At 36.2% G+C, this 25823-nt stretch overlaps 5 protein-coding genes across 7 annotated transcripts; 2 read left to right on the top strand and 3 right to left on the bottom strand.

The window, feature by feature from the left end:
• Positions 1 to 251: 251 nt before the first annotated feature.
• ARPC2B (actin-related protein C2B) lies at positions 252 to 3746 on the bottom strand. Its single transcript, XM_018119890.2, has 10 exons — positions 3594 to 3746; positions 3226 to 3292; positions 2597 to 2804; positions 2099 to 2265; positions 1841 to 1918; positions 1603 to 1735; positions 1194 to 1285; positions 985 to 1041; positions 716 to 767; positions 252 to 564 (listed from the first exon to the last, which is right to left on the bottom strand). Exons 1-10 carry the CDS (start codon positions 3650 to 3652, stop codon positions 371 to 373), a joined length of 1107 nt encoding a protein of 368 aa, XP_017975379.2. The 5' UTR covers positions 3653 to 3746; the 3' UTR covers positions 252 to 370.
• Positions 3747 to 5268: 1522 nt separating this feature from the next.
• Positions 5269 to 8112, top strand: LOC18603285 (uncharacterized). Its single transcript, XM_007035167.3, has 2 exons — positions 5269 to 6162; positions 7638 to 8112. Exons 1-2 carry the CDS (start codon positions 5924 to 5926, stop codon positions 7693 to 7695), a joined length of 297 nt encoding a protein of 98 aa, XP_007035229.1. The 5' UTR covers positions 5269 to 5923; the 3' UTR covers positions 7696 to 8112.
• A 709-nt stretch (positions 8113 to 8821) lies between these two features.
• LOC18603284 (FK506-binding nuclear-like protein) lies at positions 8822 to 10656 on the bottom strand. Of its 2 annotated transcripts, none has more exons than XM_007035165.3 (3): positions 10408 to 10656; positions 10218 to 10309; positions 8822 to 10117 (listed from the first exon to the last, which is right to left on the bottom strand). In XM_007035165.3, the coding sequence occupies exons 1-3, from the start codon at positions 10489 to 10491 to the stop codon at positions 9169 to 9171; spliced, it is 1125 nt and encodes a 374-aa protein (XP_007035227.3). In that variant the 5' UTR covers positions 10492 to 10656; the 3' UTR covers positions 8822 to 9168. The 2 variants fall into 2 exon arrangements, with proteins under 2 accessions (XP_007035227.3, XP_007035226.3); XM_007035164.3 differs by having other exon boundaries at positions 10218 to 10306.
• Positions 10657 to 14481: 3825 nt separating this feature from the next.
• On the top strand, positions 14482 to 17854 carry LOC18603282 (RNA-binding (RRM/RBD/RNP motifs) family protein). 2 transcript variants are annotated; one of them, XR_001927529.2, is made up of 3 exons: positions 14482 to 14939; positions 15632 to 16938; positions 17394 to 17854. XR_001927529.2 is itself a non-coding variant. In XM_007035162.3 (2 exons), exons 1-2 carry the CDS (start codon positions 14718 to 14720, stop codon positions 16799 to 16801), a joined length of 1392 nt encoding a protein of 463 aa, XP_007035224.3. In that variant the 5' UTR covers positions 14482 to 14717; the 3' UTR covers positions 16802 to 17156. The 2 variants fall into 2 exon arrangements, 1 of the variants encoding a protein (XP_007035224.3); XM_007035162.3 differs by lacking the exon at positions 17394 to 17854 and having other exon boundaries at positions 15632 to 17156.
• Positions 17855 to 18174: 320 nt separating this feature from the next.
• LOC18603281 (uncharacterized) lies at positions 18175 to 25823 on the bottom strand. Its single transcript, XM_007035159.3, has 24 exons — positions 25633 to 25823; positions 23988 to 24205; positions 23711 to 23816; positions 23508 to 23609; positions 23322 to 23378; positions 23157 to 23235; positions 22664 to 22811; positions 22114 to 22237; positions 21764 to 21932; positions 21558 to 21586; positions 21162 to 21310; positions 20690 to 20792; positions 20470 to 20565; positions 20333 to 20388; positions 20113 to 20236; positions 19847 to 19909; positions 19683 to 19742; positions 19434 to 19595; positions 19243 to 19316; positions 19069 to 19162; positions 18842 to 18978; positions 18679 to 18759; positions 18506 to 18611; positions 18175 to 18432 (listed from the first exon to the last, which is right to left on the bottom strand). The coding sequence occupies exons 1-24, from the start codon at positions 25798 to 25800 to the stop codon at positions 18361 to 18363; spliced, it is 2577 nt and encodes an 858-aa protein (XP_007035221.3). The 5' UTR covers positions 25801 to 25823; the 3' UTR covers positions 18175 to 18360.

Here is a 25823-nt window from a genome sequence, read left to right as displayed (position 1 = left end):
GTATGTTGTAATCAGGGGCTGTGTTTATGCAAGTTTTGTAAGAAAGTTAAGAACTAGAAAATCGGAGTCTGTTTCAATTGTTGGCTGGGTCATTGCCTGATCACTATCCTTGTGATCTTGGTCAAGTTTAAAAGTGAGTGTGGGTGTCAGGTGTGCATGCTTTGGTGTGTGTTGCAGTATTATTAGATTATTGCAGTAGCTGAACTTTTGTATATGAACTGATTGTTGGGTGATTATTAACAGCAGAACTCTTCTTTATTTCACCTCTTGTATCAATGTTAGATTTGTGAAGACACAAGGTGCTTGTTACAATCAAAAGTATAATGGAAGTCTATGATGAACAGGAAAATGTATAAATACAGAAAGAAAGTTATTCTAGTTTAGTATATCCTATTGAAGAAGAGAACTTTGGCATTGTCAACCATTTTCTACGAAAGCGCCCAAATCCATGGATTTTAATCCGGAAACGGATTCTCTTGATCTTCCCTGTGAAATCACCACATCTTCGTTTGAGAATTTTAGATTTTGATGGTAATGTGACCAGTTTTTTCATGTATCGCCATCCTGCATTTGCTTGAAGGCAAACAATTATAATGAGAAAAATGTCATTTCGAAAACATTTTATTTTGTTGAGTTTCCGTATATGTTGTCCCCACATGGCATGGACTAAATTCATCAGTTATGCTTAGTTATGTGCTAATTGCTGAATTCATACCTGTAACTTTTTTAATACGTCCATCTTCTTCTAAGCTTGAATTTTGCAGGACCTGTGGTAAAGAGCATTACTGGTTATTCCATGTTGAGGTATGCAGGTGATTTAACTTGATTCTGTTTGTTTTTGAAGTAATTGAGTCATTAATTCAGTATGGCAATACATTTGATGCGAGAACGAAGAACAGAAATGTTTTTCTTCTTTTTTTGTTGTAACTAGTGATAGACTGCAGACCCTGATTATGCATTGGATGCAAGGTTTCAGCTTAGTACCTCAACCAAGCTTTCCAACCGCTTTCTCATCCTTCTTTGTATGAAACCTCTGGTGCACTGTTGAACAGTATTGCCAGAAGAGGACATCAGAGCTCCAATTCTTACAATTCCAAATATGTAAAAATGGAAAAATTTGCCAGTGGAAATAAGATAGAAAAGGGGAGATGGAGGGGGTTTTGGTAAAGCTGAAAGCAAGATAGAAATACTACCTTTACATGATGTTTCACATAGGCATAGAAATTTAATAGACTCCAGACAGTCTTGTCCAGTCTTTTACCTTCAATGTGGCGTGATGATATATCTGTAAAAAAAAAGAAAAAAATCATGTGAATATGTCTTAGGCTAGAGAATCGATCTAATATAAACTGTCATGAATCTGTTGAAGAGCATCCTCAGCCTGGATTTCATGGTTTTCATTAAGCCTTGCTGAAGGTACCAATTTTTAACTATTAGAGGTGAATATCTACATTTTGAATATATTTGTTTTGGGTATTGAAACAAAGAGTTAAATCATGCAGCTGAGTTCTTTCTGTAACAGTATTTGCTAGATGATTAAAATGTGATTTACAGTTACTCTATTCGTGGTATAATGTTTAAGATTTGGACAATATGATGTACCAAAAGAGACAAATCCTCCATTAGTGCTCAAATCTTCGAAAGGTTCCCCTCTAAGTTCTGGAGGAGGAATTGGTGACCAGCTGCAAGGAGGTACTTTAGCCCATTTTTCTGAACTTCCCACATCCATGAGTTCCTGTCCAAATAAGTAATAAGCAGAATCCCCTTTTTTGCAGCTACAACAATAAGAGTTCAATTTTATGTTAGAAATCACAGAAAGTTTGTATTCTCCACCAGAAACCTGAAAGAAGGATGTTGCGATGATCACATCTGAATATTCTTTGAAGCGCATGGGGAATACTGCTATTATTTTTTGAGACTGCCAAACATGTTATCATTCATTTAGAAAAAGCTGGAGTCAAATTGGAAAATGTCATGATTTATGAATATATGACTTTCATGCAATAACATGGACATGGGTATCTGGGATTTAAGATCGAAAGAATCAAGATATGTAACCTGTTTGGTAGATGTTAATGATTTTGCGAATGGAAATTACCTGTCTGATGACATAGAAAGGTTCTCTTGGGTGATAAACAAGTTTGATTGGTTTGTACATCCCTTGAGATGTATCCCTGGAATTCACATTCCGCAGCATTTCTTTCAACTGAGAGCTTAGTATAACGGCTTGGACAGAGGAAACTTCTGTAATTACCTTCAGAGAGTCTGGACAAAATAATATGCATCTCTAAAGCTATAGTCTTAATAAGCATAGGCTTATACTGTATCTCTTACTGAGTTTGATGCTTAATAAATAGCTAATTCCCAAGCTTTCTTTACCTTTTTTGACATTGATTCCTATGTCTCTACTTTTTGCCTTTATCAGCATTGTTATTTTGTATAATCTACATTTTGACAGGACCAAGGAAATTATGAGCGGACAACAGAAAGGAGGGGTATTGGGGTTAGTATTCTGGCCTCTGCTAGGTTCTTTGAAACGGAATACTTCATACTAGGAGATAAATGTTTCAGTAAAATGTTGGCAGGGAGCACATACCTACGTCACGTGGAATCTTAGAAAAATCAAGTCTTAGAGTAAGTTGGTATCCTTCTTTTGCAGGTTCTACGATCTCCAGAAAATCAGCAGAGATTTCCCTTACCATTTGTGTGGTATATGGTGATAGCCCATATGAAAGCAAGACTCCTTGGGTCAGTAGTGGAGTTGATATTGACAAGTAGGTAAATTGTGGATCAGATGCTGAAGACTGTGTTATCATTTAAATAGGTTCAGTATACATTGAAAATGACTTCAATTCTGTCATACGTGCATGTGCATAAAACATTGAAAGAGACCTATCCATATATGCAAAGGCAATTAGGCCTGGATATAAACTTGCAGACATCCAGGGGCACACGTTATTCCAGATTGTTACGATGTAATTATGCTTCATTATATATCTGATGCTTTGCCTACTATTTTCTAGTTCCTGCATACTGAAATTGTGCTGTATAACTCCTATTTTCTGACTTTACTTCTAAGTTTCAGTTATGCTCAACATTTCTGCATCATATAGGTTTTGGAGCAACAATTGCCTGGTGCATTTGAAGAAAGGACACCAACAATGGCTAAGCCAGTAGAAATAAATATTGAACGCATGGAAGGATCAGAGCTTGTCTGAAAGTTACCTTAATGTGGTATTCAACGGAGCCAAATTCATACAAGTGATGATCGACCTCTATAGGCTTTTCTGCACTGTCATGAAAGGAATAACATTGATTGTTAGAGTGGTTTTGGTCGGCAAGAATGCAAATTTGATAACTAACTCTAAAATGCATCTTGTTGCCCATCAAAGTTGGTTGAGAGTTGTTTAGTGAGGAAAACTACCAAGTGTTTATACTTGAGACTTGACCTAAGGATTATTATTTCTTTGCAGAGGGGTTAAGACGAAGGGTTTACCTATCGGCCGTGCATGTGTTTTTTTCTCCTTTGTCTAATAAGAAAAGGCAAATGGCCTGTAAATGATATTGTTATTCCATCCATAAACCATAATTACCTGTATATTCTGAGCAGTATCTCCTTCAAAGCTGGTGATGCTCTCTCAAAGCTTGCCATTCTGGAAAAAAGAAAGATGTCCAGTTCTTCTCCCTGGACCGTATGCTCAACACCAACACCCCAATTGTGCAAAGCCTGAACACTGGCAGCAAAACCATAGTGCAGCCATAAAATAATGTTACTGAACAGTATGATTTCGTTGAGTGAAATGCAAGTTCAATGGTTGCAATCATAATTAGCAACCTCTGAAGCAATCACCAACTCTCTCTTTCTCTTTCTCTATCTATCTTTGCTTTATCATTAACTTATTTGTGGAGTAAGCCAAATTGATTATTTGTCAACATCTTCCTTTTCTGTAAATGTCGTTTCTGAGTTTCCATCATGAAAGGCAAATGCATGCCTTCCTTCATGGTCTTCTTGCAATCATATGATATTTGCATGATGGGAGTAATTAACTTCCTAATTCCATTGATGAACTTATCAAGTGAAGGTAGAATTTCACTTCAGATCCCCATAAATTATTTGGCATTTCCATATACTAAGCTATGCCATTATTTTCAGCCAAATCTTGGTTTGATAAGAATGCCACTTTTGCCTTCTTGTTATTTTCCACCTCCCAAGTTACTTACCAATAGGCCACTTTTTCACCTATTTTTACTCCCAAAAGTTGGTAAAACTGGCAAATCATTTGTATAAAGAAGAACACTACACAAACCCCTTCTCCTTTCTACTGTTAAACCACACAATTATAGTTGCCTTGTCCTTTTACCAGATTGTAATCTTCTATAAATATGTAGTAAGTATTTTAAGATATACAAATGATTTTTATCCCATTTTTAAAAATCTAACAAATTTAATAAAACTCGATCATTTATTAAAAAAATTTGAAAATTGGGTTTTACAAAAGATGTTTTTTTATTAATTTATCTCGGATAATGAAAATCAAATCAATTAATTATATTTTTTAAAGTATTGAGAATATCCACTAATAATATATAAATTATGAAAGATTGTGGGCGCAAACCATCAAACCAACTTGAGGAAAATACTTAGATACCGCTAATCATTATAGCTTTTAACATTTTAATAAATTCAATTATTTTTATTTTATAGATTAAAATAGCTTTAACATGTAAGAAATATTAAAGTAATGCTTCTTACCTTACTTCGTATGTCACCAACCCAACAGGCATCATCCAAATCTCCAATCAAATTCATTTTCTAACTATATAAAAAAAAAAAAACGTTTCTTTTGTAGACAATCGATATATAAATAAATTAAAAATAATAATTTTTTATTTTTAATTTTTAATAAGATAAGACATCATTTTCTTGGGAAAAAAAATATAATACAACGTGTTATATGGCATATAATAAAGACAAATACTCCTGAAGTTTTGACCTTTTTTTTATTTTTTTATTTCATAAAAATAAAATAAAATACTACAAATCAATGAACATCCCAAAAGGAATCCCCAGCAGTGTGACCAAAGTTCCATCACACTGTCCTCAAACGTTGACACCTCACCCAACAAGAATGGGTTACGTAAGGTAACTCGCATGCTCCCCAAAGAAAAATAACGACATTAACGACCGTACATCAGCATCCTGATATCATGGACCCCACCCCCATAAGTTAAAATCCTAGCCGTTGATCGAATGATTAAAGCAAAAAAAAAAAATAGAACCCAGAACGCGCTTCAATGTTTGCCGAATGATATTACTCTTTTCGTTTACGGCCATTTTAAATCCCTCAAATTGTGGGGGGTTTTTGAAAACTTTAAATTGTTTCAAAAAAAAAAAAATGAAATCTTGCTTCTTTGTGTCTTACCCTGATTTGAATTCTCAAGTTCGATGGTTTTCTAGTCTTCTTCTTGAAAATTGACTTGCATTTTTTATTGGTTTTGTTCATGTTGTCAAAGATAAAGGCGTTGACTTTCTTGTTGGGATTTAGCAGATGAAGGATTCCACTTTCTAGCCATTCAGGCCCAGAGAGAAATTTTGAATTTTGGGATTGGGTTTTGTTGATTTATCAGTTTTCGCTTTCTGGGTATATGGGATTTTTTGGAAAATCGCAATAGAACAGAGAGATCATCTTATCTGTTTCAAAGGTTTTTCTAACTTCTCTATGAACTTTGAGAGGTAAAGGTCTACGAAAGTCTTGATTTTTTTCACCTAGTTAGCCTGATGGGGTCTATGATTTGTGAAAAAAAATCAACTTTTTTTATTCCACGAATCAAATCTTAAGGCTCTTTTGTTCTAAGTTTTTTGAGTTATAGATTTAAGATTTTGAGTAGAATTGTGTTGTGAGGGGAGGTGTAATTGTCGTCGATGGATACGGTCCATAATGATGCTAAGGATGTTAATGGATATAACAATAAGATTTTAGGTGCCATAGATTCTCCAAAACTTGAAGATCATGCTGATGGAGAAGAGTACAGTGAGTCAAATTCTTTGTTGCCACCTAAGAAAGGTGGGATGTCAAGAAAACCTGAAAAGACGCGGCGGAAAGTCCAGTGGAATGATAAAAATGGGAATAAACTTGTGGAGGTTCTGGAATTTGAACCAAGGTAATTGGTTTTCTGGAGTTTTATCTGCTAACTATATGCAGTACTTTTGGCTGTTTTGGCTTGGTTTGTGCGTTATGTCATTTAGCTGATTTTGTCACTAGTGAACATTTTGTCTGAATTTATTGCGGATGCTGCATTGATGAAGTTATTAGCGTAGCTACTTTATCATTTAAGTATGCAACAAATGTGTTTACACCAGAATCCATCTTTGGGTAAAAGTAGTTTTTGTCATATATGTGTTTGTATCTGTTAATTCTTGTTTTCTATTGTCTTTTGAGTTTCTCATTAAACATGTTGTAATGTCATGCATTTATGAGGTGTTATTAATTTAGCTAAATGATGATTCTAAGAATAGAACAATTGAGTACAGAAGCACAAAGTTTATGTAGCGTACAAGCTTTTCACTTGAAGGGCAATGTAATGCCATTCTGGTTTTGTGTTCTCTAGATCTATGACTGCAGAGATGAATTGACTTAAAGCAACATTTCTTTTGTATGCAAATGACTATGAGGGTTTGCTATAGGGGATATTTGCTGTATTGATCATGTCAAATTTTCTGTTGTTTCCTATTCCAACAATGATCTGAACCGACAACTCAATTGTAGTTGATCCTTGCAATTTTGACCTCACAAATATCTTAGGAAAAAATTTTCATTTATTGTGCCAATTGGCTTTTATTGCAGCATGTGCTTTAGTTACTTTCTTGAAGCATTAGGATTTCTTTGAGCATTTCTTTAAAAGATTTGTTGACACAAGCTATGGACAATATCTGAAACTATAACTTGGTGAATTCCAGGGGTATCGTGTTTTTATGTTCAATTTCTTTTAGCACCTGATTTAAGCCTTGTAATGCATTCCAAGTATGTAGTATCGTACTAGCCATTGATTAGAGAATGCATCTAAGTAATGACTAGCTTAATTTTCTGTTACTGGTGTTTTTATGTAAAATATCAGGAACTTTGCTTTAAGTACAAAGGACCATCCTCTCATAAAATGAATTGAGTGGTCTTGGTGTATGAAATTGTACTGTATATTATGTGTCCATTCCATATATATACAATTTAGTTTTTTGGTTTCTGTGATTAATAAGAATAATAGCATTTGCATCTTCTTAGAAATGAGCACTTTATTGCATGCCAAAAGAGTCACTGATATGCATGACTGAATATGAACAACCATGCATAACTCCTCAATGTACTTTGATGCCTTTTAAACACTTTTTCTTGCTTCATATGTGATATGATAATATATGTTAGAAATTAATTGATAAGAGCTTTTGGTTTAACATGCACTTGCTCAGATAGATAGCATTAAGTTTCATACATTTGCAATATTAGGTCAAATTGCAAAAGAAAAGGATTGGTCGTGAGAATCATACTTGACCTTGCAATATGATTTACTTGGACTTGAGTAGTTGTATATTTCATTGATTCACCATTGTTTGTCACATCCTGATGCCCTAACTGTGCTTGCAGTGATGTGAGCGATTCTGATGATGAGGATTCAGATTCCTGCATCTGTATCATAATGTAGATATAATACAGGACACCATCGGGAATTACTGGAATAATCATTTTGGGCTTCACCTTCAACCTTGATTTTGATAAGTTTGCTACAAGATGGCCCTCGGTTCAACTTGCTGTTGGAAGGATAGATCAAAGGTCCAGAGGCTGAGCAAGGCAGTCTCTCGTATATTTGAGTTCTTTACCATTTCTAAGGTGGTTTGCCATATGTTTCGCTATGAACAGATGAGAATTGCATGGACCTTATCTCAGAAATGAAAGCAGATAGTCATGATGCTTGTCTTTCTTCCATGATGTATATTCATCAGTCATTATGATACTTTTTTTTCTTTCTTTTTTGCTTTTTCCTGTAATATTTACCAGTTGAACAACATTTAAGAGATCATATTCCTTCAAATCACATAAAATGGAACAGCCAATACTTAAATCCCTTTTGCATTTTATTTTGCCTGTGTTACTTTCTTCTGAATGTTAAAAATCTCCATCACGGCATTCTTGGTAGCAAGTTGTCATGCTGATGCAGAAGAAAATTATGTCCACAACAACCATGCTGATAAATTATGAGTTCCATTCATGACAAGGAGCAAGGCGGTTTTGGTATGCTGAGAACAGTTTGGTCGGGTATGTTTCGTAAGTTTCATGAGAACTGCAAATGAACCCAGGATATGTTGTAATTCAGGTTTCATAAATTTGAGCACCGAAAACTTTTGAACTGATACCACCATATTCTTATGTTGTGTGAGAATCATTGAAGAATACTTCTGATTGAAGTCAATTGGGTGCTATATTTAGAACAAATACTTCCATGGACCCTATTTGTTGGGGATCTTTTGTCACGATATGCTGTATGATTGGTCCATAGGAATATACGCTGAGACCTGCTACACCACTTGCTGCCAGGTTGCCAGTGCTACTCACTGGAAGCCCAGAATTAACTAGGAGAATCTGTTTATTTTTAAAGTTAGGAACCCTAACTCCAAACTTATCTCTAGAAAGTTGTACTTCAAAGCTTGTTGAATTTTACTGGTGTATTCTGTCTTGTGCAACCTCTACCTTCCTATTCGCCTTGCAATAGAATGCGAGAACGCGAGCAGATTTCTTCCTTGTTTATGTTAGAATAATGTTTTGAGAAGCCCTGAAATTAAATGGTTCAACTTCAACACAATGGTCAATCCTTATACAAACGGTACAGCATGAACAAATAGAGCCAAAGGCTACTGACATTAACAAATCTTATCAAGCAATCAGAAATGAATCAAAGAATCATAAACCGGCATACAAACAAACAACACCTCCAACTTTTGCACACCCTTGTATTATATAACTTGGAGTATGGGAGAAGCAACTTGCTGCTGCCTTTGCTTCTTCTTCTTCTTCTTCTTCTTCTTCTTCTTATCACACTCTTTGGGAATAGGCTGAAATTGAATTCATAGCTTGTTCCGTATACTTTCATTGTAACCTTGAAAGGACTGGAGCATGTGATTTATAAGGACTCCAAGTTGGTGATCTCTAAAATCACTCTATCTTCTCTACTTCTCCTAGAGAATGATCCGTCGCATATGCTTTTCTTTGATGACACGGTATCAAATGCAACGCTGCAACTTTTGGTGCTACCCGTGGCTTTGGACGCATCGGTATGTGGTGAAGTTAGCCAGTTTGAGAGGCTAGCATCAACTGCTATGTCTTGCAGTAGAGGCCTTGACTGATTACATTTTGGTGGGAGGTTGGAACTCAGCTTTGGACTAAACGGTGTTTGGGGTTCTTCTTCTAGCGCAATATTCTCCTCCCTCCACCAGTGCGTAGGTGGTGGTGCTGCTCTTGCTTTGATTTCTTTCCATTGGGTAGTATTTTCTACTGGATTCAATACAGAACATAGATATTGGCTTCTGATTCTTGCATTTCCACACCCAATTGACTTCGATTCTCCATCTGTTGAAGCACAAAGTGTCATTTTGTTCTTGGCCTTGTCCTCGTCCAAATGAACCAAAGAAGCTCCCTTTGCTGATTCCATGTTTACAGAGTCGAATTGATCCAAGAACTCTTCTTGTCTTTGTCTTTGATCATCAACATCTTTGTCAACATTATCACTATCATCTCCATCATAATAATAATAATAATCATCATCATCATCATAACAATCATCACCTTCTAGATCACTTTCCTCAAATGCCACTTCATCCTCTTCATCATAGCTTTCTCGACAGTTTTGGTATCTGTAGTTGGTAGGATAAGAACCCATCTGCAATGAATTTGAGAGCAAGCTACCTTTTCCTGCTTCTGCTCCATTCTTTTCACTTTCTTTCTCTTCAAAACTCTGTAAAAACTGATATGTAGTGGTTTCTTCAGCTGGAATCGGCTCATAGGTCTGAACATTCAAGTTGAAGCTCACTTTCTTCTTTACTTTGATGCTCAACCTCTCCTTAGGCTTATTACTGCAGTCAACAAGGGAATATGTGAGTGTTTTAAAGGTACTTATTACAGAAACCCTTTCATAAAAAGTACAAAATGTGAGACTATGTATCAGCAACTGACCACAGCTGAGGATTTGAGGCAATGGGTTCTTCTGGGATGTCAAGGTTTATCGAAACAGAGGAATCCAAGGGTTCATAGGTAACAAGTCTCTGCTAGAAAATCAGTAAAGCAGCAAAATCCAAACTACAAATAAATGAAAGTAAACGAAGCAATCCAGCTGAAACTTTCAAGAAAACACAAAAAAGCTTACTGAATCTCCAGGGAGAATCCGGTTGGCCGGTTTTCTACGCTTCCTCTTTGTAGAAATCCCAAAACAGCCAAGGAAACACCCCATCAGCAACTCTCTGGTGAAGTTTTCCACGCACAAACGAAGGAATGATGGGTTGAGTCAGGAAGGATCCATGCTGAGAGAAAATTCCCTTTCCTCAAGATATTACAAAAAGCTCAAAGCTCAAAGCTCAAAGAAAGAGAAACGAGATGTGGTTGATTTTTAAAACCCATTTGGCTCCAACGGATTTCGAAAAAATAAGAACGTTGGGACCTTTAATGATGATAGAGGGGACCAAGCTGTTGGTGGGCACACGAGAGTTCAGTAGTAATAAGAAAAAGGACAAACATGACTTTGTTCTTCTTTAGATCTGAAGTGCTAAAAAAGAAAATGCGGCTGTCAATTGACTCACTGTTTGCCCTGCTGCCATATTATCTTATGTTAATTTAGTTGTATGTTCCATTTCAGACATGGCACAAATACTTACTCTACCAAGTTGAGATTAACCTTGTCTGCTTGGTTTTTCCCTTTGTGGAACATGGCACAAAAACTTACTCTACCAAGCTGAGATTAACCTTGACTGCTTGGTTTTTCCTGCTGTACATTCCAGACAGGGCACAGAAACTTAATCTACCAAGTTGAGATTAACCTTGTCTGGTCGGTTTTTCCAGTTGTACATTTCAAACAATGCACAAAAACTTACTCTACCAAGTTGAGATTAACCTTGTCTGGTTGATTTTTCAGGTTGTACTAGAGTGAGAGAAAGATGGGTGTCTTCAGGGATTGGATTTTTGTGCTTGTAGTCTTGGCAGCTCGGGAAATTTTTTGTTTTTAGTGGTAATATAGGCGAGACAAGAGGTTAATAATGTGGTTACCAAGAAATGAAAGCAAAGTCACTATTCAGGCGTCAACATCAGACAGGTTACCTAATGCTTAAACTTAAAGGAAGATTGGAAACTCAGACAGGTTAAGGATCACCTTGGATAAAAGAAGAAAGTTATTAAGTTGATGGTAACAATTAGTAGTAAAGGTTTATATGAAATTTTGTCTATGTTTTGTATTGTTGTGTAGTAAAATAAGAATTATTTTTTATGAAGATAGTAAAATAAAGATGTAATATTTTAAAAAATTTTAAATTATTTAACAAAATTTAAATAAGTTTTTATTTTTCAATAGTGTTCAATTAAATTTTTATATATATATTTTTGTGTCTAATAAATTTTTATAAATAATAATTAATTAATTACTATTAATTAAAGCGTCACTTGTCATTCTATATTTATGTTGCTGATATAATATTAACATGACGTTCATGTCATCATAGCATATAAGCATGTCATGTTAACACTACTTAAAATGAGGTTTAACTAACGATAGTTAATCTAACATTAATGATAAAGATCTATTTAATAAATATAAAAATTTAATTAAATATAATAAAAAATAAGAATTTATTTAAATTTGTTCTAATATTTCAACTATTATTTTAGATATTGTGTCTTAAATAAAATAGAACTTTGTAAAGGTGAATATGTTTTTTATTTGAAATTTAAGATCAGGTGTGACCAAGTAAGAACATTTAAACTAAATTAATTATTAAAAACCTTATTCAAAACCCAATTTAATTATCTATTGTAAAATAAAATATGATGAAAGTTGATTTAAACTATGAAAAAGCATTTAAAAACTTAATTTAACTAGAAAAGTAAAACCATCAGAACGATTTCAACCCTTCCCCATGTCTACCACCTTCAAACGCCATTTTGATCAATAAATAAATAAACTCACAAGTACGTTTTCAGGTTGTCTGGGTTTTAGACTTTGATTTAAGGAAGAAGGAAGGGAGTAACAACTAAAGAAAGAAAAATGGGAAAAAGAGAGATGGATTCAGATCATATGCAGAAGCTGTTCGTTAGGTAGATTACAGAGGAGACAAACGAGGATAAGCTCGAGGAGTACTCCAGCCGATATGGTGACGTTTTGCAGACTATGCTGATCAGAGACAAGTTCAGTGCCAGGAGGCACAGAGTCTTTGGTTTCATTGTTTTTTCAGACCCTTTAATTCTTGATACTGTTCTCAAAGACAATCACACCATTGATGGTAGAACGTGAGACAGAGAACAAAAGTTGAGATTAAAAGGAAAAGGAAGGCTTTAATTTGATTTACGGATCGCTGTAACATATATATATATTAATAGTTTTTTGGTTGATGTGGTGAGGGTCAGGCCTCGAATCGAGCTGGAACAGTCTGACAGAGCTGGGAAACTCAGTCCCGGTAGAAATTCTGATTGAAGTATGAGGATCAAGAAGATATGTGTTTGCAGGTTTTCCTGATACCTTAATTACCAAATTAAGATGAATTTTGCCAATACTTTGAACCTTATGGTCATGTGACTTAATCCACAGATGATCATGTATGATCCATGATCAGAATAATAGACGGCCTCAGGGGTTTGGGTTTGTTTCCTTGGACTCGGAAGGTGCAGTTGAAAGGGCACCAGACATTTCGTGATTTGAATGGCAAGCAGGTTGGAAGTCAAGCTAGCTCTTCCCACCAATGACGACTCTTCTGGTGCTAGGCATTAACTTCCCCAGCCTCATTTTTAATCCATTTTCAAGATTGTGTTAGTACATTTAGAATATTTTGGTGAAGCTTATACAATTATTAAGCATACCATAAACACCTTTCATCTTTCTAGGCCAGTGATTACAATTTCAAAACTTGAATTGCGAAAGGAACTCCAAAGATTGTAAGAATGTCATCACTTAAACCTAGAGTTCTGTTCATATATGGCTTGTCAATTGCTACCAACGAATGGGAGTAACTGCAGTCCTGAACGTCTGATAGTTTGGTGCTGGTAGAGTTTTACCAGCGCAGCAGGCTCATGGTCTGGGATCAAGCAACTCTACTGCTGCTGCAATGTTAGTCCCAAAACTCCATTTCAACCATGTCCAGGAACAATCAAATCTATGTACTTCTCTTCAATATTATTTGAGAACAAGCTGAGTTTAACACAGCCTCGTCCCCTATAACCTCATAGCTAGCATTCCTGCGCAAATTATTTATCAGGCTGGAGATGCTGCAATTGTCTGATCGTAAAATGGTATTCAACAGCTTGCAACTTAACTTTAGAAAACTGAAAGGGTACTGTTTGTTCTTGCTCTAGAGGGACTATGGTTTGATTACTTGAACCCAAATTGATGCTAATCTCCCCGTTAGAACGTTGATGACGCTACAACCATGATGGTGACAAAGAGGTGGATGACATAAATTACCCCAATCAGGTTCATGTGGGGACATTTTGAATGGGGTATAATGGGTTATTGGCTCCAATGGGATTTCGAAAAATAAGAACGTTGGTTGGACCCTTGGAAAGTTCCGTAAAGAGAAAGGCTTTCTTTGATTTTCAGGATGTGTGAACACCAAAAAAGGAAGCACAACTCAGATTCCATGGGATGCCTAATGAGTGTTTGGATTCAATGATCCAAATTCAATTCAAAGATGGAACAAATATAGAAAATAAATGGCTAGAGAGATTTTGTCCTTTTTGGATAGACAGGGGAATAATTAACAAGAGAAAATAATAACAAGTAAAAGGGAAAAATATTGAAAATATGATACTCTTTTTCCCTTTTTTTAATACTTTCTAAACAAAAATTTTATTTGGAAATTTCGCATTTGAGCAATTAATTTGTGTTTGTTAAAAATTAAAAATAATTAAGTTCGAATATTTTGTTTCTTTTTCTCTTTTAAAAAGGAATTTGGATATGAACCCTCACATCTCCATTTCCCGTTTCTATTTATTTCGACTAGTATTTAACCATGCACAAAAAAAAAAAAAAAATGAAAAATCCCATAAAAAAAGTATTTATGACGTTCAGAAAAATATCAGAAGTTTGGATCACGTGCACATCACATGAGATATCAAACAAAAACAGCCAATATTCCAAAATCAGCCTAAAGGATGTTTCACTAGGAGACGACCCAAAGTTCCCCTTAAAATCAAATCGAAACCGTCCAGTCTAACATATCCCCCAATCTCCACCGTCCAATCCGCATACTTCCCCCATCCCTCACACCCCCCTTCCCTGCTTTATTCCTCCCCCACTCTTCACCCGCAATTTCTCTCTCAAACCCCAAATTCGCCCACGAACCCTTCTCTTCTTCTTCTTCCCCAAATCCCAAACCCCAAAAACCCTACCCAAAAAAAGATTTAAGATTCATTTGTTTTTTCAGATTTTGAAGAACAGAAGAGAGGAAAGAAGAAGAAGAAGAAGAGGTAAAGGGGGGGATGGATTCAGATCAGGGAAAGTTGTTTATTGGAGGGATATCATGGGAAACAAGCGAGGACAAGTTAGGGGAATACTTTGGCCAATATGGAAACGTTTTGCAGACCGTGGTTATGAGAGATAAGGTTACCGGAAGACCCCGGGGGTTTGGATTCGTTGTCTTCTCAGATCCGTCCGTTCTCGATACTGTTCTTCAAGAAAAACACACCATCGATGGTAGAACGGTGAGATTCTTTTGGGTTTCTTTTTTTTTTTTTTATGGGTATCTTTAGGGTTACTGTTTTCTGGATTTTTTCCTTTTAATGCTAATTTTAGGTGGAAAATAAATTTAGGTTTTTTGATGGGTATAGATGGATATATGATTTTTTGATTATTGAGTATTCTGTGATTTACCGTTTGATATTTGTTTTGTTCCATGTTCGGTGGTATTTTATTGTTAATTATAAAATTTATGAACTTTATGAGCTTTATGTTTTTACTTGGATTTTTATAATGCATGCTATATTCTTGTGTTACGAATTCTGTAGTTAAGGTCTTGTTTGGTTATCGTAGCAACTGTTTTTGCTTTTAAATTGTGGCTGAGGTGCACTGGTGAATTATTTGAGAGGAAACAAAGGCTAATGAGATATTAATTTCTGCATGGAATCTCAGGCTGCTTTCTTGCAGGAATAACTGAGTCTTGTATTAGTCCATATATTGCATGGTGAATTTCTTTTAAAAGCAAGTTTTTTGGATCAATTTAATGTTATGAATGATCCCCCTTGAATATGAAAACTTTAAATTATTTACTTGATATTGGTGATTTGCATGAATGCTACTGCATCCAAGTTTGTGATTTTATCTGCGTATCTTGTTGCACGTGCCTGCTGTTTAATGTCAGTCCCCATTATAATCATACATGATAATTGTTTCCCAGGTTGAGGCAAAGAGGGCGTTATCAAGAGAGGAGCAGCAAACATCTGCTAGATCTGGAAATCTTAATCAGGGTAGAAATTCAGGAAGTGGTGGAAATATTAGGACCAAGAAGATTTTTGTTGGAGGGTTGCCTCCTACCTTAACTGAAGATGGGTTTCGCCAATACTTTGAGGCATATGGTCATGTAATTGATGTAGTAATCATGTATGACCAGAATACTCAGCGGCCTCGTGGATTTGGTTTTATCTCCTTTGATGCTGAGGATGCAGTTGATAGGGTTTTGCACAAGAGTTTTCACGATTTGAATGGCAAGCAAGTTGAAGTGAAGCGAGCCCTCCCTAAAGATGCCAATCCTGGTGGGCTTAGCCGAACTATGAGTGGTGGTGCTGGTGGTGGTGGAGGTTACCAGGGCTATGGTGCTTCTGGTGGGAACGCGAGTTCTTATGATGGTCGTATGGACTCCAATAGGTACATGCAGCCCCAGAGTACTGGAGCTGGCTTTCCACCTTATGGCTCGTCGGGATATAGTGCACCTGGTTATGGTTATGGTCCGGCTAATAATGGTGTTGGTTATGGTGGTTATGGCAATTATGGTGGTGCTGGTGCTGGTTATGGTGGCCCTGCAGGCGCAGCTTATGGGAACCCCAATGCTGGTTATGCAGGTGGCCCACCTGGTGCCCCTAGAAGCTCATGGGGTACTCAAACTCCTTCTGGTTATGGTACTATGGGTTATGGGAGTGCTGCTCCTTGGGGTGCCCCAGGTGGTGGTGCTGGTAGTGGTGGTCCAGGTTCTGCAGGTACCGGCCAATCTCCCACTGGAGCAACAGGGTACGGGAGTCAAGGTTATGGATATGGTGGGTATGGTGGAAATGATGGATCTTATGGGAATGCTGGGTATGGGGCTGTTGGAGGTCGTTCCAGTGGTACTCCAAATAGTAATGCTTCTGGTCCAGGTGGAGGAGATCTACAAGGGAGTGGTGGTGGCTACATGGGAAGTGGATATAGTGATGCAAATGGAAATTCAGGTTACGGAAATGCATCATGGAGGTCTGATTCATCACAAGGTTCTGGAAATTATGGGGGCACGCAGGCAAATGGGCCTCATGGTGGACAAGCCGGTTATGGTGGTGGGTACAGTGGTGCTCAGGGCCGACAAGCCCAACAACAGTGATTCAATCACTGGAAAGACAACTGGATCTCAACCTCTTTTGTGGATAGCGTTCTCTCTGCTCTTGTGGTTTTGATGGTTTCTTATTTTCAGCAGCAACGGGAGAGGCTCAAGTTGGATGTCAAATCACCCTGGGACCGGTTGGATTGCTTGAATCCCAGTAGTTTGCAGTATCTATTTTGCTAGTCATAATAAGTAGTTTTGAGGCATAATAGATGCCTTTATTTAGTTTTGCTATTGAGTGTAGTTTAAATTTGGCTTGCTTTATATTTGTTTACTTGCTGCTCCGGTACTTTTCTTATCTACGGTAGTGTTTAAGCTATATTAGTTTATATAACTTATATTTGTGTTGTCTGGCTGTTTTGAGTATTTTATTGTTATTTATATCATCTAGGAAATTTGATGATAGATAATTATGCTTGATTTGATATGACAAGTAGGGTACGAAGATGTACCAAGGATTTTTACTGATAGCAGTGGAGCTATGGGTCACTTGGGTTGATCAGTTCGTAATGGTAGCGATAAACGTAGTGGTAGTTGACACTTGAGGATGGCATAATCATTTTCCCCCTGTATTTGCCCTTGTGTTGTACAGGAGGAGAGATGCTCGAGAGTTCAAAGGTGGAGTGAAAGTGTCCACTCATGGCTGAACCCGAGCTTCATGGTGGGGGTTGTTCAGTGTGGGGTTTATTCAGCAGAGGATTGCTCGGTTGAAATTTTGATTAACCTGAGAGAGACCCTTCCCCATCCAGTTGCTGCCGACTCTGCAAATTCCTGGCTTTTGAAGTCAAAAAGTTCCTGATCTTCATTCGGGATTCTGTGGGGGATTTATTCAACATGGAATTGAATTTTTGAAGCAAACAGCCTGGGGTATGTTGACACAAAGCTGGTAGCCAGATCAAGATCTCATTGTTCCCTAATTATCTAGGTGTGCCTTTTGATTCTTTGGAGTAGATCTTACTGTGTGATTTCTGATTATTTGATAGAGAGCATCAGAAAAGTATGTCCTTAAAAGTTCCCTTTAGTTTTGGAATGAATTATTTGCCAAACATTTAATGCTGGGGCCCTTCATTCTTCCCTTCTACAGGCAAATAGGTTAAATTCTTCTGAATGGTATTCGGTGGTAGTATTTGATTCTTAATGTAAATAGAGGTGGTAGACTAATGGCCTGGTGACGCGGGTAGTCCCAATGAATAATGGGATTTAGTAGTTTTGAGTGTCAACTTCCTAGGCAGTTGAATTGAGTTAGCAACGTAGAATAAATCCTGCCTGGTGTGGAAGCCTTTCAGTTTTAGGATTTTAATGCTGAAAAGCATTTATTAGCAGGGAGGGGTTTGAGACTTTGGCCCCTTGACGATGATACCAGAGGGTTCAGGTGTCCTGGAAGCACTCAAATTTATCATTAGTACACCCTGGATAGCTGTAAAGTGCAAGCCTCACCTATTGTGGGTAATGACAATTTATTTCAAGCTCTCAGCAAATTATGATAATAATATTACAATGGAAATTTAAGAAGCACGTTGCGTAAGTAATTAGAGTAGATGGTTCGACGCAGCCACAGTTTAGTATGCTGAAGGAAAACCTTGGTATGGATAACCAAGTGCTTTGTAATTGCCAGGGCGTGAGAATACAACCTACAATGAGGAATCAATGGTGTCACAATTTACTTCTGATTATCACATAACAGGAAGTGGAATAAATTCCTACCTGGTAATCTCCAAGTGTATATGTCCTAAAACCAGCTGCACAGTAATCAAAATAATATTCCCACGTTCTCATGAACTTCTCGTCGAACCCCAAAGCTAGAATTTTGCTGAGGAAAAAAACACAACATATTAATTCATCTTTGCAGTTCTGATTTCGTTAAACTAGCATCATACCTCTGATTCTCCAGGAAATTCTTCCTCCAACATCGCAGTGTTAGATAGTAATTCATTCCGATGTTTTCCACATGCTCCACACTGCACTTGCATTACTTCGAATTAACATATGTAGGGCAAAACGAAAAAGTAAATCTGAGATAGAGCAATGGATTTCTTTTACCAGAGTCGGGATGCAGCAGCCATGCCAGTTACTATCCTATTCAGGGAAGGCAGGCATCCACCAGGGAAGATATATTCCTTTATGAAGTCTGAACTTCGCCTGTACTCCTCGAAGCGCTCCTCCGGTATTGATATGAACTGGGGAAATGTACGTCAGTCTTAACTGTCTTAACCATTAGCAGTGTATCAGTCTACAGTTTGGCCAACACACTGTCATTATCATTTTACCTGAAGCACAAGTAGCCCGTCCTCTGCCAATGCTGACTCGCAGCATCTGAAAAACTGTTCAACATATTCATCGCCTAGATGTTCTATCATCTCACTGAAGAAGGCAATAGACAGTCAGTCTCAATTATTTGTTGCATGGATGTTAGTAAATACGAAAGCGGCCGAAGGACTCACCAAGATATGATTCTGTCATATTTGCGAGTATCAGGTAATTGGCGGTAGTCACAAAGAAGAAATCTGATATTGTCCTGATCATGAAGCAGGTAATTAAGGACTTGAGGAGAAAAGTGTATATATTCTAAAACATCAAAGGACAAAAAGTAAAGGTGTGCTTTGCAGGCCAATGTCATTGATCATATTGATACCTGAAGACCAGCTTCCTTTACTTTTGCTTCTGCAAATTTCAGTTGTTCCTCTGAAAGAGTGATGCCCGTGTATTTGCATCCGGTTCGTCTGACAACTTCAATGGCAAATCTTCCCCAACCGCATCCGATGTCCAGAACTTCATGATGCTTCTCAATTCTTGCCTGTATGTTGTGATAAAGGAAAGCAATGAAATAGATAAGAAGAGCAAGAAAAGGAAGATGCAGAATGAAACAGTTATGAACTCTTACTTTATCAATCAGACTTGACATTTTCCTTAGCTGTGCAACCTTCAAGTCTTCATCTTCATTCTATGAAATAATCCAACATAACAAAGTCTCATTATAGTATTAAAACCATTCCTCCGTTGATGCACTACTCAAATAAAATCATAAAAAGAAATTGCTATCTTGACCTTAAATATTCCACTGGAGTATTGCATTGTTTCATCCAAGAAGAGAGCAAAAAGTTCATTACTCTGCAAACACAATTTGCGAAGAACTGTAAGCTTGCTTGATAAGCCTAAAGTCAAGTCCAACTGCATTACATATAATGTGTTCCCTGATCTTGGTAATGAAGCTAGAAGATAAAAGTGTTATACTCTAAATCATAAAAGATGCCCTTGAATGACAAATTAAACATGGAAAAGCAATGACATTACACATGCAAATAATCTCGTACCAGATCATAATGGCGAGAAATGTTCCTACGAGCTTGTGTAACACTGTTTTGCCTTAAGGCATGCTTGAAGAAATACTTTGCAGATGCTATGCTAGCTGTGAAAAATGAAGGTGTCCACCAACCTCTGAAGCCAAACTCAAAGAAAATAATCAATGAAATGATTTTATATATGAATCATGCTAGAATTTTAGTCTTAAGTTCTTTGCAGATTGCAGCAAACCTTTTTTTATTCAGTCTTGTGGCTGAAGAATTGGAATCTCCATTGGCAATGAGTATCTGCATAGCAACTAAATTTAGGTGCTGATAAAGTGTATCAGAAAAATATGATTTGCTATTGATTTGGATCTCTTATCTTACGATGAAAAGATTCAGAAGACCTTCTTCTTTATCTGTGAAAGAAAAATCTCCATTGATAAAGGCATCTGCAAGGCCTAAACCAGCCTCTGTCATAACCTGGCAAAATACTTGTAATACTTGTAAGTAGTGGTGGGAATTTTGTGGAGGAAAAATGAGATGATTTCATAAAAGAAGACAAGGTTCTTTTGTAGTGAAAACTGAAAGGTTATCAAAGATGTACCTTCCAGTAAAATTGTGGATTGTGAACTTTCAGAACAGTTTTAACAGAACACTTTCTCATGCTTCCCTTGAATGTAAAAACTGTGCCCCCTTCCTCTAATATACTGGTGATGCCACGGCACATAGCAAAGACCAGCAACATCATTTGAGGTAAAGTTATGACAAGGAGAAGAGGAAGAATAAAGAGTAAAGGTCAAAATAAACTTGACAATAACAAGGTTTTGTGACTATAGAAATGAAATCAATCTGCAATGCTGATTGGAGACACAAAATAGTGTAGCTAACCCCTCAATTCATGTACATTATCTTTGGAAACACAAACAAAGAGTTCATCATCTTTGAAAAATGCATGACCCAAATTATAACTAATAAAGAGGGGGAGGATCCTTCTAAGCAAAGAAATATGCATACATCATTACAGGCAACAACAGAAATGATATGAAAGATGCACTTTTATTGTTTTAAGAACTCACGTTATGCAGCCAGTTGATATATATTGTCCAAGGAATCTAGTAACGAAAAGACGAGCTCCTGTTTCCATGAAAGAGGGTACTATGTGTTTTGGCTGGTTAAGAGCAGAACACTGCTTTCCCAGGAGATTATTTGCAGTGACCATAGCAGCCTGAGAAGAATTATGCCTTTGCTGTAAACTGGATGCAACTATAATTCTTGAAAGAAATAATGGCAATAGCAAAAATGAATTACAGGAAACTTTCCCTCAATGTAACAGATTTGAGTAGTCAATATGAAATGTGAAATGACTATAAGTGAAGATGTAACTGCATATTGCAGCCTAAACTTAGAAGCTTTTACCTGAAGCTGGTAAAATTGATTCATTGATATTATTTGGTATGAGCAGAAATCACTACCTTTAATTTGTCTTCATGGAAGCCATATCCTGAAAAAATATTAAACATGTTATTTAGATGAGTCATTGAGCAATATCCTCAAAATTTTCACTGGCAAGAAAATCCAGGTATGTTAAGCATCTTGGTCCACAAAAAGCTGACTGAAAATGTGATCGAAAGATATTGTCTCTGTGTGTACTCCAGATGAATTAGGCGGAAAAACTCACCACAAAACCAGATTCCCCTCTTCCCTTGGATCTGATTTAGCTGAAGAGAAGCTTTTGATGCAGCAACAGATGCGATTGGATGGCCAGTTGACCACTTATGCAAGGTTTGTTTTGGTGTTTGATCGGGATTAATGGTTACAAGAAATGGTACACTTGTTTCACCAACATCCTGTTAAGCAAGGAAACAATTACAGCATTCAAAGAGCTGAAAGTTTCCTAATTTACTTCTCATCCTGATTGACAGTATACTCAATATCGTGAGATCTTAATATCGAAGCAAACTGATAGATTGAAAGATTATACATGCAATTTTCTTTTTTTCTTTTTACACAGATGAACTTGTTACATACCTGTAGCACATCGAGCAGGTATGTTAAGCAAGCCTTGTTTTCTGCGCCTTTAACAAAATTCAAAGCACTCCATGTTGATGAGTTCTTGGGCATAAATTTAACATCTCGATGAAAGAAAATATCACTGCCAACAGAGTCACCAAATTTTGCATCAGCAGTTAATTAGCTTGACATGATGAGAGGTTGATCAATCTCAGTAGCTCACTTTCCATCAAATAGGAAAAAGAGAAGGATATTAAGCACTTGACAGTGAAAGGGGATATATCTTATAATTTGACAAGGTCGTTATTAGCTTTGTCGCATGAAGTTACTAACAGGAGTACTAGCTTTAAAAGGTAGCTGTCAGTCACTATCTTTTGATACATTACTAGCATTTAGTTTGAGGTAAAACACTGCACATTTAGTTCTGAGGCTTTTTTTTTTTCTTTTGGGAAGAGTATTGACAGTCTTCAAAAGCAGTCAAAACTCAAAAGTAAAGATTAATCTTCAGGAAATGAATTCATATTATGCAATAAAAGGACAATAATTAGACTTAAGGAAATATTGATACCTGTAGACATATTGGAATGCACCAAGTAATCTCAGTTCATCAAATGTTGCTTGGTTCCCTAGTAATTTCAAGGCAGCTGGAGCATCAACAGCCATTATGCATCCGTTGTACTTTTCTTGGAAACCATCTCCAAATACAATGTTGCTACCTGCTAAGACTTCTTTCAATTAGATTTGGATCTCCCTAAAGTTTCTGCTAGGAAAATATTTCCTTTCATCCAGATAATGCCTGAAGAAATTGCAAAATGCTAATGTCCAAAACAAGAAACCCAAAAAGTTGTGCTTAAGAATACTCATGATGATGAACATTTACACTTTTTCCTTCCTCTGCTATGTGTTATGTAAGCTTTTGCTATTCAAACGTATGCATCCATGACAGTCAGTGACAGTTTTTCTTTCATAGTTTATCTACCATTGTTTTTCAGAAAAGTGTCTGGCGTAAAACTTTTTTTGTTTTTGATGAATTCGGTACCTAATGAGGTAAAGTATTTTACCATCATCATCGGTCTGAACAGAACGTATTTCACAACCAGTTCTTATTTGACATCCTCTGCTCTCCAGCATTTCTCTGACCTGATTTTATTTGAATAGAATCAAAAAACCTACAACAAACACTAAAATGGGAACTTGGAGGAGTCAAAGAAACCATAGATCAGCACCTTATTTGCAAAATATGAATGTCTGCTGACAGTCAGCAATTGAGGGCGCCCAAGTAGCTGCTATCAGAAACCAAATTAGACAAGGAAAACTCCTTTACATTGGAAATAATGAAGAAAAACTCAAGTAGCATAGGAAAGAATTTATGGATGGAAATCTTAACAATGAAAAATAATGGATATATATACCTGATGTAGATGATAGCGTCGAAAAATTGAAAGAGTATAGAAGGCTGAAAAGCTCATGACTTGTTCCACAGTGCAGCACCATATTGAACAACATATTGGGATCTATATAAAAGAAATGACATTGTCATCATCACTAGTAAATGGGGAAAAACAAATTGAATCAACTACAAAAGCTGAGGCATGCAATGCTTCAGCTTACTAACAAGATAGGCCTTCTGAAACGGTTCAGAGTAGTCCCGCAACTTAATAAACTGTCCCAAGGTTTCATAGCCATCAATATCTGGGTTGTTTTCGAGCATTTGAAGATAACTGCGATGATTCCAATGAAAGTCATGACTCAGAGAGGAGATTATAGCAAAAAATATAAAATGTGGGGTTATATATATATGTAGTCATCAGTTCATGTTGTGTTTTGCATCTAAATCTTGATATAGCCAAATATACATAGGTCTATCAGAAAAGATAGGGAGAATGATTTACCTAATCACATCATCCTTGAACTTAATAAGTTCCCTGAGCATTTTCCAAAAGTATGGATTCAACACATTCTGCTTCTGAGCAAACAAGCTCGAAAACCCATTTCGAGTGCCCCATTCATAGTCCTGGCCGTTGTCAAGGCTTACAGAGAATGACATGTTGCATGCCTCCACATCTACTCCAAGGCTATCAAACAACTCCAAAGTACTTGGATTCATTGCCTGCAGCCATTGTAATTATCCAATTACTTAACCAATCTACCTCAATATTATTATCTCATATTAAGTGCAAGAATTTTTCAATGCCAATGGGTGTTCAAAACTTTAACCAATAATTTTCCCAGCCGCAGAAAATAAATTATATATATATATATATATAAAACAAAGATGAAAAATCTCAACAAAAACATTACAAAGGTGTGAGAATATATATAAGATAAATTATTCAGATTGTGATGACATTCATTTTTACTAAGTCCTCAACTGCTTTGTCACATGGATATATGATATATGTCTGCAAAAAACACTTGGTTTTTGCCTTGGAACTGGGAATTTTGAGCTTGATCAGTCCAAATATATGATATACAAAATTTGAGTTTCTTAATTTGCTAAATAAATAAGAAAGATTAATTAAGCCTTAATTTCAATCACATGGGAAGAAATATTAAATTAGTAATTAATTAACAGAATCATAGATTGGTTTATTTTATTGATTGTTTTCAGTGTACGTATTATATTTGTACAATTATTGCTACTTATTGGTATTTTTTAAAATTTTTTTAACGGTTGCTTCATTTAAAAGCTCCCTTGCTTCTTGCTTCATATATAATTTATATTTTAGATCAATATAAAATTTCAAATAATAAATAAAAATCACAATCAAATTAAATTATTTATGGCATAATTAGAAGATCTTGTCGACTATGACATATTTCCAACCTGTAGAAGATTTTTTCTTTTGATTGCGTTGGAGATTGCTCTTTATAATAAACAAGTCGTGGTTTGTTGGGGAAGTAACATAAATTTTCAAGTCTACATATAGAAAGATTAATCAGAAAAGTATATAGCTGCCAATGTAGAAAATTATTACAATATATATATATATATATATATATATATATATATATATATATATGATTTAATATCTGCTCATTTTGTGTATACACATATAAATGCTTTGACTTTGCTCAAATGATTTTTGATAGGAATTAGGTAAAACTTTTTATTTTTTATTTTTAAATGAAAGGGATAAATCTTATGCCCTTTGCACTAAAAAGAAAAATATTTGAATAGCTGTTAATTATTTCTCCCATGGGGGACTGGGGAGGATAGCTAGGGATATTGTCCGTTAAATCATCCATATAGTGCAAAAATAGTAAGATTATTGCGTACATATTTTCATGCATGGTAACTTACTATAAATAATTTGGTACATATAGATTTTTTTTTTTGGACAAGGGGATCGAGTTGCTGATAATCTTAGACTTATTATCTGATCTCATTCAACAGAAAACAAGAAGAAAAGGTTTTTGATTTTTTATAGGCTGAAAATAGTCAGTTTGAAGAGCGAAGAATCATGAGATGAAGAAAGGGAAAATAAGGAAATAAAACAGTGAAAAGATTGGAACAAGTTAAGAGCAAAAGCTTACGGGATTGAAGGTTATGAAACCGAGGTCTAAATCAATGCCATTGAAGGTCTTGGCCTGGCCACCTACTTGCTCTTCTTTCTCATACACCACAACGTTAGCACCTGCTTTGGCAAGAACGCAAGCTGAAACCAGCCCACCAATCCCACCTCCGATCACAGCCACCTTCATTGTATCTTGAAGCTGAAGGTTTA

Source organism: Theobroma cacao, chromosome 4 (assembly GCF_053813885.1).
Source record: "Theobroma cacao isolate CCN51 chromosome 4, ASM5381388v1, whole genome shotgun sequence".
NCBI lineage: Eukaryota > Viridiplantae > Streptophyta > Magnoliopsida > Malvales > Malvaceae > Theobroma > Theobroma cacao.
The sequence above is the reverse complement of the archived record's forward strand: the minus strand, read 5'-3'. Positions and strand labels throughout refer to the sequence as shown.